The 12,500-nt window shown below is 34.4% G+C and overlaps 2 protein-coding genes across 3 annotated transcripts in view; one reads left to right on the forward strand and one right to left on the reverse strand.

Annotated features, from left to right (window-relative positions):
* LOC142336299 (transient receptor potential cation channel subfamily M member-like 2) overlaps positions 1-12,500 on the reverse strand; it is a 140,195-nt gene that overhangs the window by 81,188 nt on the left and 46,507 nt on the right. The window contains exons 6-10 of one of the 2 annotated variants that reach the window (XM_075385016.1): positions 6,136-6,347; positions 5,322-5,489; positions 5,090-5,244; positions 1,589-1,603; positions 431-625 (exon numbers count right to left, since the gene is read on the reverse strand). In XM_075385016.1, the coding sequence (XP_075241131.1) occupies positions 431-625; positions 1,589-1,603; positions 5,090-5,244; positions 5,322-5,489; positions 6,136-6,347 (745 nt within the window). The remainder of the gene's footprint in view (positions 1-430; positions 626-1,588; positions 1,604-5,089; positions 5,245-5,321; positions 5,490-6,135; positions 6,348-12,500) is intronic. The other variant, XM_075385017.1, reaches the window with a different exon arrangement.
* The window catches only part of LOC142337154 (3-oxoacyl-[acyl-carrier-protein] reductase FabG-like), a 4,203-nt gene continuing 2,052 nt past the window's right edge, over positions 10,350-12,500 (forward strand). The window contains exons 1-2 of the mRNA XM_075386260.1: positions 10,350-10,690; positions 11,967-12,256. Coding sequence (XP_075242375.1) covers positions 10,492-10,690; positions 11,967-12,256 — 489 coding nt within the window. The 5' untranslated portion in view covers positions 10,350-10,491. The remainder of the gene's footprint in view (positions 10,691-11,966; positions 12,257-12,500) is intronic.

Here is a 12,500-nt window from a genome sequence, read left to right on the forward strand (position 1 = left end):
TGACTCGCATTTCCTTTGTATTCGTCAATGTTGTATATGAAAGTATGATTTCCTAATCATACAATGATCTTCCTAAAATCAAACTACTCATGAAAATGAGTTTAAAACAAGCGACCATAACGTTCCATCAGTGGTTGGGTTTGAAGCGCATGCTTCCAGCTAGTAATGCAGATACACGTGGAGATATATCGGCATTCATCCCACAAAATATCTCTTGATTTACAAAAACAGAGGAGTCCTCTTATAACAGTTTCTAAAGATATATAAACAAGAAAAACTAGGTCGAGGAAATTGATGTCATTTTTGGTGGCTAACTGCCAAATTAGCAAACTAGCACTGAAAAACCAAAATGAGCAACTTTGTTGAAAATTGGTCTTTATAAAAACGCCTGAGTTAGTGCTGATTAATCGACCCGGGAGAACTAACATACCTTAGTGAGGAACGTCTTGAAATTGACTTTATCAGCCAGGAAAGCCACAAATTCTGCCCTGTTATCAACGAGAGACTTGAAGAAGAACTTCTCCAGAATTCGCTTGTCTTGATTCTGCTTCATGTTAGCATCGAAAATGTCTCTCAGCATATCTGGTCTGTCCCACAGAAGAGCAAATTCCAACTGCTGTTCAAACTGAAAAAATGAAGGAGGCAGTAATACAAATTTCTTGAGTTTTACATGCTGTAATGAGAAATTTTATTTGTTCAATTTTTGTTAGCCAAAACTACAAACTAAAAGCGGTTTAACCCGAAACGATATTGGTGTCCCGCATTTTTGCCCCAAATAATTTCACCCCGATTCTAATCTCTTGTTAGGTTGGAACTATCCGCATTATAGACTATGAATACGTAAGGCTTGGGTAAAAAAATTTGGTATTAACATTCAAAATAGAAGTGTAGGGCTTCGGGAGGTTTTTGGGGTGAAAATTTTGTAGGAAATTATTGCAATCTGAAAATCAAATTTGAACATTACAGGTGACTCTGAAGAAGTGATCATTTTATGCGTGTAAGCGTGTACGGGTAGACCTAATCACATGTGTTAGAGTATACACTCTAGTAAATAAGTTGTGATCATAAGATGGAGCTTGAAATGATAGCTCAATATAAGAGAGCATAGTAACACTCTCGCAATGTGGACCAGTTGGCTCAGTAGAGAGCACAGGATTGCAATCAATTAAGAGATTGTGGGGTCGCAACCCGCAAAGGTCCCAAACTTTACTCTCACTATAATGGTGTTGACATAGAATTAACATAACGAGCAAAAGAGTTGCTCTAATAACATGGAAACTAGCTACGACTGACATGCCCTTACTCATAGCTGAAGGTGGAAAACGCTTAATGCATGTGAATATAAACGAATTAGGAGATTAAGCAAAAGTAAGTATGGGCCTATTTTTAATGTATTAACATAAAAAACAGTGGAAAAAAATATCAAATATGAGTGTATTTCCTCTAAAAATTTGGTATTCACATGAATGAATTGGTAATGTAAAATGAAATAGATACAGGTTACGGAATGATAAGGGTGATATTAAAGACTAACTCAGTTAATTATGACACAGTTGTACACATCAAAGAATTTTTTTATACTTGATACCTGACTCTCGGGTGTCTGAAGTGAAACAGTTAATGTAACGATCTTTTTTACCCAAGCAGTTGGCAGGGGTGCTGAGGGTGGGGTGGGGGGACTTCTGAGAGGGAGGGTACAGAACAACTAGCTATTTAGCTAACTCAGTCCGCAAAATTTTTTTGTAAAAAAGTAATTGTAATCTTCCGAGGAAGAATTTATGGATCATTGATTACTAATCTTCATTCAACTTGTGTTACAAGCAAGTATTATCACACATTTCACACTAAAAATAATGATTTGTCTTCTTGTATCCCATTAATTGAAACCATTCGTATACAAGGACATTAGTAGCATCATTAGACAGATCTTGCCGTCTAACGAAATTCCTCGAAATGTTTTTCATTGTATGACAAAACGTGACGTGAGTTTTATTTTTTTAAAAAATATCAAGGAAGACCGCGGTTGCTTTTTTTTACACATTACTCCAACCTTCATCTGTTAAAGGTTTTGTGAAAAATTTGAAAATGTATAAATTTTTATTGTATCTGAACATTGTCAGTGCCTGCACATTCAATGAGTGTTTGTTGTTCGCAAAGATTATCTAATCATCATTCGAATAAAATAACAATGCTGGCAAGCCTAAATTTATCCTGATTCCTGTCAAAGAATCGAATTGGCTGATAATGAGGCTGCTTCATTTTATTTCACTACAAAAAAGGGAGGTATGAGGGAAGGACGGGAAGTTGCTGCAGCAGAAAAAAAAATCAAAAAATTTTTGGATAGTTTTGTCTTGAGCATAGGATCAAAGTTTAAAATTCTTGAGTGCCATTTTTTGCAAAAAAAAATGTTTTTATTTAAGAAAACATTGAGACGAATGATAATGTTATTTTGATTCTTTCTGGAGAACCTTAATGTGTACAATAAAAAGTCAGTTGAGCATTAAATAGTCTGCATTGAATAGTCAATTAAGGAACGACATGATATTCAAAAAAACCACATGACAAATTGTTTATTAATCTCTCTTTGAAAAACAACTATATGTTGCAACTGATTATCATTGACAATTTTACTAAGCACTGTTTATGTGGGTTTATAGCTCTAGGCTTCCTCTTGGAAGATTGATTTAGGCTGATGAGGTTGAATTTAATGAGGTCAAAGAATTCAATTAGGCTGATAATGTGAAAATGCAGAAACCGATCGCGTCCATAGAGACAAACAAATTCAGGTAATTTTGTAGAAAACAAATAAAATTAAATAAAAGATAGCTTGCTTAGAAAATTTAGATTTGAAGAAAACGCAAAGAATATAATTAAATATAACGTTAACGTTAAAATTGATATATAACGAGAAGTAGATATTATATTTGATTAAAAACCCCAGAGATTTATTTAAAAGTAAACCCATGTTGAGGAGTTTTGTTTTTCACTTGTAAAAAATCGTTGTTTTTTAATCGTTTTTATTAGACAAAAACGATCAAAACCCGTACGTGGTAATCGTTGTTTTGTTCGTAATTTTTATGTAGAAAATGATCGTTTTTTTCAAAAAACGACAAAAAAAACCGTGATCCACGCCGGGATTCGAACCATTGAACTCCCGATACATTACCTGATGCACTGACCACTGCGCTATCAGGCCTTAATACAGATATGCCAAAACAATCTAATAGAGAAAAACTAGTTCAAGAGCAATTAACCGATGAAAAACAATCAAAAACGACGACTTCTTATGAAAAGAGAACGACGTAAGAAACGACAAAAAACGACAAAAAACGATCATTTCTTACACTTTAAAGACCACTTAAACGACGGAAACTAATGAAAACGAAGAAAACGACAACAAAACGACAAAAAGTGCTATTTCTTACAAAATATTATCGTTTTTTTTGTTCTTTTCCTCAACACGGGAAGTGACTTAAACTGTGTAACACAAAATTTTAACATAAACTCCAACGCACAAACTAATTACTTCTACCTTGGGCTGTTATCCAAAGAAAAAACACAAAACTTAAAGTTTGTGATAACTTAAGACAGTTTCATGTTCAATTAGTTCGCATCCTAAAAGTAGATTCAAATAATACAAAATACTGCTTGCAGATTAAATCGAAGAGCTAAAACACTAGTATTGACGTCTTTTGTATTGACTCCGCAAAACGACGAGTTTGAGAAAAAAATATTTCAATCGCTCACAAAATGCATTGCTTATATTATTTGCAAATGGTCGAATAAAATACAATTGAATCTTTCCAAAGTGAATCATTTGGTGGCGGACTCTTGAATTCGTGAAATGTTCCTCGACTTATATTTGTTTATTTTCTATTTGGTTTTCATTTTTAAAGCATTGATGTTTCTGCATTAAGTCAATTCTACTTTTAATATAAAATACATTTTGTGGATTGAACAAAAAAGAACTACGATTTGTGATGTTTGTTAGGCAAAAGATGTGAAACAATTTTGACTGAAACAGAACAATACTCAAATTCTCAAAAGTTACTTCTTTTTTCATGAGTCGCAACAACAATGCTAGAACAAAATTTATTGTCATTATTGCCTTTTTCAACAGGTATCAGGTGGTAACTATATGTTATTGGGTCGATGTCTTCAAATCTTGTCTCAATTATGGTAAACAATCAACTATACTTCATGTGAACAGCAAAACCGAAAGTTTATTGTTTGATATTTTTATTTTGATGGAGTTTTTGCTGTTGGTTCATAAAAGTTAAATTTTGGCAGTCATAAGAAAAGTGTTTTTGCTGGCATAAATAAACGGACTAATTATGCTTCAGCAACCAGAGGAGCTGGGTCTGTCTATTTCACTGCAATGGAGAGAGGTATGAGGGAAGGAGGGAAAGTTTCCGCAGCAAGAAAAGTAAACAATTTTTAGATAGTGTTGACTTGAGCATAGGATTTAGTTTCTAAAACTTTTTAATATTTTGACGGTCATTTTTTGCAAGCAGTTGTTCTTATTTGTGAAATCTCTGAGAAAAGGGATTTTATTGTGAAGCTTTCTGGCGAATTTTGTTGTCTCCATTAAGCATTCAGTTTAACATTAAATAGTCAATAAAGTGACGATAGGTTATTGACAAAATGTTACATGAAAAAGCGTTAGATCTCTAAAAAACAACTATATGTTCCACTGATCATCATTGACAATTTTATCAAACACTATTTTCGCGGGTTTATACCTCTAGGTGTTCATTTTTTGCAGAATTGCCTCAATTGTTGAAATTTTCGTCGTTCGTTTTACCAATACGCTTTATATTTTGAAACATTTATTCACGGCTTTGGCATTTTCTTTATGTCTTTTTGTTGTCTTTTTCCAACTGAGTTTTTCTGTTCACATTTAGATGAAATTTTATTGGCTATGATTGCTCGGGTATATCTGGTAAATAAATAAGAGCGCACTAAAGTTTTCCACTTTTTTGCAAAGAAAATGACATGAAAAACGTGTTAAATTATTTTTCAGACCCTTATTCTTGGAAAAATGTAGTTTACGTTAATAGCACTGCTAAAGTACTATAAGGTAGAATACCGAAAGAGTGCCAGTGTTTAGTAGGGTACTGAGGACAGCCTTGTCCAGATCACTGGTGGTTGCGTTTTCATCCGCATCCAACTGGAACACTCTGATCTGCTTCCGGAAATCCAGACACTCCATGATCATCTCCACGTTCTTGTCCACGTTTCTTCCTTTATGAAAAATTTTCATTAATTTAAGAATTTGCTACTATTTGTGAAATGCATCGGAAATCAAAATTTGATCTAACCGCCAAGGAACTGTTCAGTGAGTTGTTTGATGTCTGCTTGAATAGATCTCGGGTCAGTTTCGGGGGGCTGCTCGTCAAATTTGTCACATGAAGCCTCTAGAAGGGAAGCACCCCTCCCCGACCCTCCAATGACAACGCATGGGGCTCCCGTCTTAAGAGAGTTACGCACTTAAATGGCAGAATCTTGATGAACTTCTATTTTATTTCTATACAGTTATTGCCTTCACAAGCTACAAATTACTCTTTTGATAAATACCCTAGAGTCCAGGCCTCGACCTAAAAAAAACTATGCTTGACCCAAAAAAAAACATGAAAAGACTTTTGCTTGGCTTTAGGAAACATGAAGAAATTACTGGACCCAAAGTGAAAATAGGCGAGTTTTAGGCGAGTTTTACTCGCCCAAAACTCGCCTAAAATCTCTTATTTTAGACTCGCCTAAAATCTCTTATTTTAGGCGAGTTTTACTCGCCCAAAATAAGAGATAGCACAGTTTTGGTCAAGCAAAGCTCAAATCATGTGTCCAGAAAGTTTTTGCATCAGTATTTCAATCAAATGAAAAATAAAAACAGGAAATAGTATTTTTCAGACAAGAAATGTTTTTTCTAAACTATATTTAAAAAGATGAGCAAAGCCATAAAAGTAGTCATATGATTTTTCCGCTGTCATACAATAGAACAGGTTATGACAACTATGTAAAATAAGAGCCGAAAGTGTACAGACTTAATTTACTCGTGAACTGTTGGTACTTGAACTTTGAGCTATTTGACACAAACAAGGCATTAATTTATTGAGAGCGAAGAAGAGTGGACGCTACCTGTATCTATGGTGCCTGGACCTCCCTCGACCATTAGACTGACAATCGGAATGCTCTGGATTGTCTCCTCATTTTCAGCAGATGTCACCCCAGGTACAGTCGCGCCACCCGAGGTGGAATCAACCCCTGATTGGGAGGAAACACCTGAGTCACTCGCTCCTGCGCTTTGATCAGATGGTTTTGTAACTGGAATGTCGTCATCGTCAGGGTTTCTAGAGAACAAAAAAATGAAATGATAATAAAAAATCATTACGCTGCAAAACGTCAATTTTTGCTCGAGTAGGTTTACTCGAATAGGTCACTGTTCTCCACGATAGATGTTAACAACATTTCATTTTGACCTAAATAGAGAACAACTAAAATATTTTAAAAAAGTCATATAAGACCCTCGAATTTCTAACTGCGGGAATTAAGAAGGCCGGGCATAAATTGGCATTTATCGATAAGATGGATCTCGAGAAAGTTTAAAGCATTAAAAAATTCGGTAGATCAATTTTGGGCTATTTCAAACTGTTGTCACTGTATTTCAACAAAGGAACGAATTTTTACGTTTTGCAACAAAATTGGCCGTTGCAGTGCAATTAATGTTCAGGAACTAATTGAATAAATTAAATTAGTTATCAATTTAACTAAAGCATCGAAAAAGAGCAGTGTGCACTATAAAATTAACAAGGCGGCTCGGTAATGTGCGATGGAACATAAGGTTCCGACCCCGCCCATCCACAATTTTGGCATAATTGTCTACCAAATGAGGAACAGATAGAAAAACACAAAAATTATTTTTTTGGGAATCCCAAAAAACTCAAAAAAGCACAAGTATTTTTCAAAAAAAAAATTGTGTATGAACAATAAGATAGCCTTCAAAGCAAATAACTCAGAGGAGCAAAAATTGATGCAATTGACTGCTGTGATATGCCAATATTAAGAAAGCGAGTCAAGTTGAACAGCAAAATCGAACAACAACAACAACAACAAACATTGATTACATCAAAAAATTTATGTCCGTTTTGAAAAAAAGAAATTTAGTGACAAAGTTAACATACCATCAGATAAAGCTAAAACTAAACAAAATAACTTATAAATCACCAGAAAATATATGGGACCAGTCCATAAAAAGTTTTGGTAACAATTAGACAAAAAAGAACAAAAACAAAAAAGCTAAAAAAATCGCTTTTTTTAAACAACTAAATTCAAATTAATAACAAAACATTAGAAACCAAAAAAAATATCCCAAAGGTTTACAACTACCAATTCTACTTTAGAAGGGCATTAGTAACTGTCCTTATTCTTTTTTTTCAGCGGCTAAAAAGAACAACAACAAACAAAATTTCAATTGAAACTTAACAGAAAACGCTGTCCAAACCGTCAAGCCATATTTTGGCCCTCAAAAATTTTTCGATTTCGCCTTCTTGGAACAGCGACAAAGTAGTATATAGCCATTCATTAGTAAGACTAGGTAACCAGTTGACAAAAAAGCGAAACGTAAAAGTATGTAATAGTTTTGATTTTTTTTTCGAAGCAAAATTACATCCAAAGTCATGAAAGACATTAATTACAAAAAGAATTCTTTAAATAGGGTCACCTATTCATCCACAGGAAACCATGAGACCTGCAAATATCCAGATTTTTTCTTGCGTGTACAAAAACAACGTCATGTATGACAAAAACCAAATTAATTTACTTATTTTTTGTGAAAAACCGGTGTCGAAGCCAGTAAGGTCATAACGAATACGAATAAAAAAGGTTTGGGACATCAATCGCCTTTGACTACTTCCCTTGTCACCCATAATGTCATATTTGAACTGTATTTAACTAACAAGACCAGGTAACAAAAAGAAATTTAAAAAGAGCAAAATTGCGAAGTTAAAAAGTTTTCTTTTAGTTTTTTTAAACAATTTTTTTCAAAGTCATGGAAGCCATCAGCTACGTACTGATATCAAAAGATCTAATCATCAACTTGTGCATGAAAAACCGATGAAACCAATCCATTTACAGAAAAATTCTTACGACCCAAACAACAAAGTAAAAATGACAGTTCAAGACAAAATTTCAATTAATTTCTTCAAGAAAGAGGTGTCGGTGCTGTCAAAACGGTAATATATGTTGTTCAGATTTTTAATAAGTGCAATTTTGATATATTTTGAACGCATATAATGTGATATGAGAACTGTCAATAATGTGATAAGGTGACAAAACTAGAAAACGTGAAAAACTGGCAAATATCTTAAAACAAAAAAACTGAAATCTAGTAGTATCGAAGCCAGAAAAGAATAACTTCAGGCTTAGAACCACAACCGAGACTAAACTTCAAATCAGTAGAATGAAGAAGTATTCTTTCTTTGCTGACACTTAGCTAGAAGTTGAACAAATTAAGAAAAAAAATAGAGGAAAAGTTAATTAAGCCATTATTTATTTGAAAATCAATTATTTTTAAAGGTCGAAAAGACCATAAACTTTCAACTTTAAATGCCTTAACTTGAAGCTCCTTAGAAAGCCAAATAGACCTACCACTCCTGCGCTTTGATTTGATATGTTCTGTTCCTTTTTATTTAAAAAAACGTCTTTTTTTTTGAAAAAAAAAGACCGACTGATTGCAATCCGACTTCTTTTTGGATTGTAACAGTCCAAGATTGGCCCAAAACTAGCCCTGCTAATGCTTATTGTGCGTTAGGAACAATTGATTTTTCGAATGTTGTAGATATAGATAATTTGTTCGTTGAAAACTCAAAAATATATTCTGCATTTCTGAAAACCAACGAGTAAAGTTACCAAAAAACGGCGAAGTTTTAATTACAGAGCACCCTCAACGGACGCCGAAGTAGGAGTAGCCCCCCTCTGAGTCTACAAAGATTGTATGAGTATTGTTTGGGGCTATACTGCAGGCAAATTTAACCAAAGTTGACTAAAGTAGCTTATTTCGTGCCGTTTTTTGATGAAAAAGGCTGAATTTTGTAATATTTATCCAGAATTTTTTTCCAAAGAATTAAATCAAAAAAATCAACAATGCTTGTTTGTCTTTAAAAATAACCAACGACACTATTCTCAAAAATTTCTTTTAGTTTTAGCAAAATTGACGAAAATTGAGGCGAAAATTCCGGAAAAAGTGAATAAAAACAACGTGAATTCACTCTACTTTTCTCATAAGTTTATACCTCGATAACTCCCTGTAGAAAACGAAAAATTAAAAAATCTTTTTAATTCCATATTCTACGCTGGACGAGCTTTCTAATGATACCAGTCTCAACTCTCTACGATGAATATATCGATCGGCGAAAATTCACGGAACAAAAAAAAAGAAACCCATTTGAGTATATAGTTCTTCCCCCCTCAAGAGGGTCGGAACAAAAATTCGTATGAAGTACAGTTTCTTGTATTCTCTCATAAAAAAGATTAAAAATAAGAAAAAAAATGAGTTTGACTTACTTCAAGAATAGAAAACTCAACATTTTTGGAAAATCAAAACTGAGAGCACATTTCAAGCCATTACAGTTTTTCTTCTGTTCTATCGATTATGATAACATGACCAAACATTTAAAATTAAATTCACCGAAAATGCATCAGGACTCGCCAAAAATCAGTCACCTTACTGGTCATCGCACACTCAGATATTAGAATTTGTTTCAAGTCAACCATCCCTAAAATTCATGAGCATAATTTATATAAAAGCAAGCACATTGGAAGATGTCTCATTCGTTGTCCCTACCGATTGTTTTGTTGACATATTTGTAATTTACTTATCATAAAATGCTGTTATTTCAATAATAGGTTAAATAAACTTTACTTTTCTTTACTTTACTAGATATATGTGAAAACTCAAAACAGCAGGTGGTGCTAAGATTTTTAATGTCGAAAATGTTGTGATACTAAAAAAATAGCGAACAATAGCGCTCAGTTTGATTCTATACGTTAAGTTTTCGAGTAGGTTCAGTGCTGTGCAGGTCTGTGCAAAATTAGTCATCTAAGAGTTTCAGAGGTCAAGGTTGTTCCAAGGACATGATTTAATTGTTAAGTTAACTTATCAGATTTAAGCTACATCGTCTTCTGTCTCAATCTACATATATGTTTTCCTTGAGGAAACAAAACGAAAGATTCAGCAATTTATTTGAGAGACGCGTATGTATGTGCTTATGATGACAATACGAGTATATCACACTTAAAGATATGTAAATTTCAAGAATTTCAAGCAGTGAACCTTAAATGTCGTGTTAAAATTATGGTGTGATTGTTTGCACACTCTTATACTAAATCTGATTAAGATATCAGCAAAAGAAACGAAGGCCAACTCAGCCGTTTCAATTGACTTTCAGCTGAACATAATTCAAAACCAGACGTTATTTTACATCTCATAGATAATAAATGGATACCCCGTTTGACCCTGAAACAGTTGTCATAGTAACGGGTAGTAGTAGTGGGATAGGAGCTGCCACAGTGATCAAGTTTGCGGAGAAGGGAGTGAACAGATTTTGTATAACGGGCAGAAATGAGCAGGGTTTGCAAAAAACAAAAGAAGAACTGGTAAAAGTGAACCCAAAAGCAGAATGCGTGGTCGTTATCGGTGAGATTTTTATCTTACATTTGTAAGTTATTCTGAACAATGAAGCTGATATTAACGCCAGCAGGAAACAAAAAATACCAGATTTATTTATTAACAGAAACAAAAGGTCTTTTGCAGCTCAATTCTTTTTTGCCCAAGTTTTGTCCAAATTTTTTAAGCGGTGCGTTACTCGGGTTAATTTGCTACCGGTCTTTTTTGATGATCTGCGATGGACCACTAAGAATTTTAATTCTTTGAAAATATCATTAATTTCTGTTGAATATCTTTGGCAATCAAAAGAAATGGACGAAATTTGATTGAAGCAATTTGTGTTTTCATGGAGCTATTCATTACGCAGGTTGAGGCTCTAATAACAAGCGATCTCTGATCAGACCATCATGGGTTGGTCGTACACGGGTGTAATGAGCTATCTAAAGTACACAGTGGAGCGAGGGCTATGGTCTCAATAGTTGGGGCTCAGGTAAACAGATTGGTCTGATCAGAGGTCACTTGGGACTGGAACCTCAACATTGATAGCTTATGATTAACTACATTTGTGGCCACAGGTGGCACGTTTTTCCCTAAAATGGCAATTAATAATTGCTCTGACCCGAAAAATTTTGTTCCAATAATCAAAACGTGTTTAAATAAGAGACTACTTTTTTAAAAATGCCGATTGAACGACAACCGTAATTTTTGCGACTTTTCAGGTCTTTTGTTGTCAACAGTGACAATACCTCTTTAATTTTTATATCTCTGGTGTCCGAGTTGAAAAAACTATAAGTTGCCGGCTGACAACAGTGACAGCAAAAGCATGACTTTTTATATCACTAAGCATCACTTGTTTTTGTGGATAACGTAACCATTTGGAGCAATTATTTCATTGACAAAACTCTCCAATTAGAGTAAAACATTACAAGTTTTTTTTAACATTGGAAAACATAAATTTAAGGTATGCTTGGTTGGGGAAATCATGGTTGAAATCATTTCTAAGTTCAGTCGATTCTCAGATAGTTTTCTTGCAATCAGCCTTGTGCCCACATATCACCATGGTGCCCACGCAATTGAGTATTTGCCTTTTATTTGTTCCCAGAAACCCTCACAATCGGGTCTTCAAAACTTCGTCATCATCAACCCACACAATCGGGTTGAACAGAAGAAACATGGCAGCGAAAATCAGCGGAATTTTCGATTAAATTTGGCCAATAAAACGTACTATTTGCAACGTAACGAAAACAATTTTTATACAATTAAGGAGATTGCATAATCTTCCAAAACGTTCTATTGGGTTTTTCAGGCGACATCGCCGATCCAAATACATGCGAGGAAATCGTTTCAAAAACTGTGGATAAATTTGGACGAATCGACACTCTGATAAACAATGCTGGCATATTTCTTTATGGAAGTGTGAGAGACGCGCCTATGGATCAGTTTGACAGTATCTTTAGTGTGAACTTGAGGCCAGTGGTCCTGTTGACAAAACTGTGTCTGCCCTATTTGGAGAAAACGAAGGGAAGTATCGTGAACAACTCTTCAACTGCTGGGCTCAAGTCTTTCACCAATGTTTCTTACTATTGCATGTCAAAGGTAAGGAAGCCTTTGTTTGGGTGTTTTTGGGGTCATCAGTTTGCTAGAATATAGAAACCACTAGCTTTGGATCGACAATAGAAAACAGGTTAATTGCATCACTGGTAAACAAATCAAGTCATGTGAACTGCATTGATAGCAGAAGGTGCTCTTTCTGTTCGATTCAGATATTAAAAACAATAATTTCTTATGAGATGGACAATTAAAATTTTTTCACACGTTTTCACACTCATTTGGCCCGGAA

This window comes from Convolutriloba macropyga, chromosome 3, assembly GCF_964194025.1.
Source record: "Convolutriloba macropyga chromosome 3, txConMacr16.3, whole genome shotgun sequence".
Taxonomy (NCBI): domain Eukaryota; kingdom Metazoa; phylum Xenacoelomorpha; order Acoela; family Convolutidae; genus Convolutriloba; species Convolutriloba macropyga.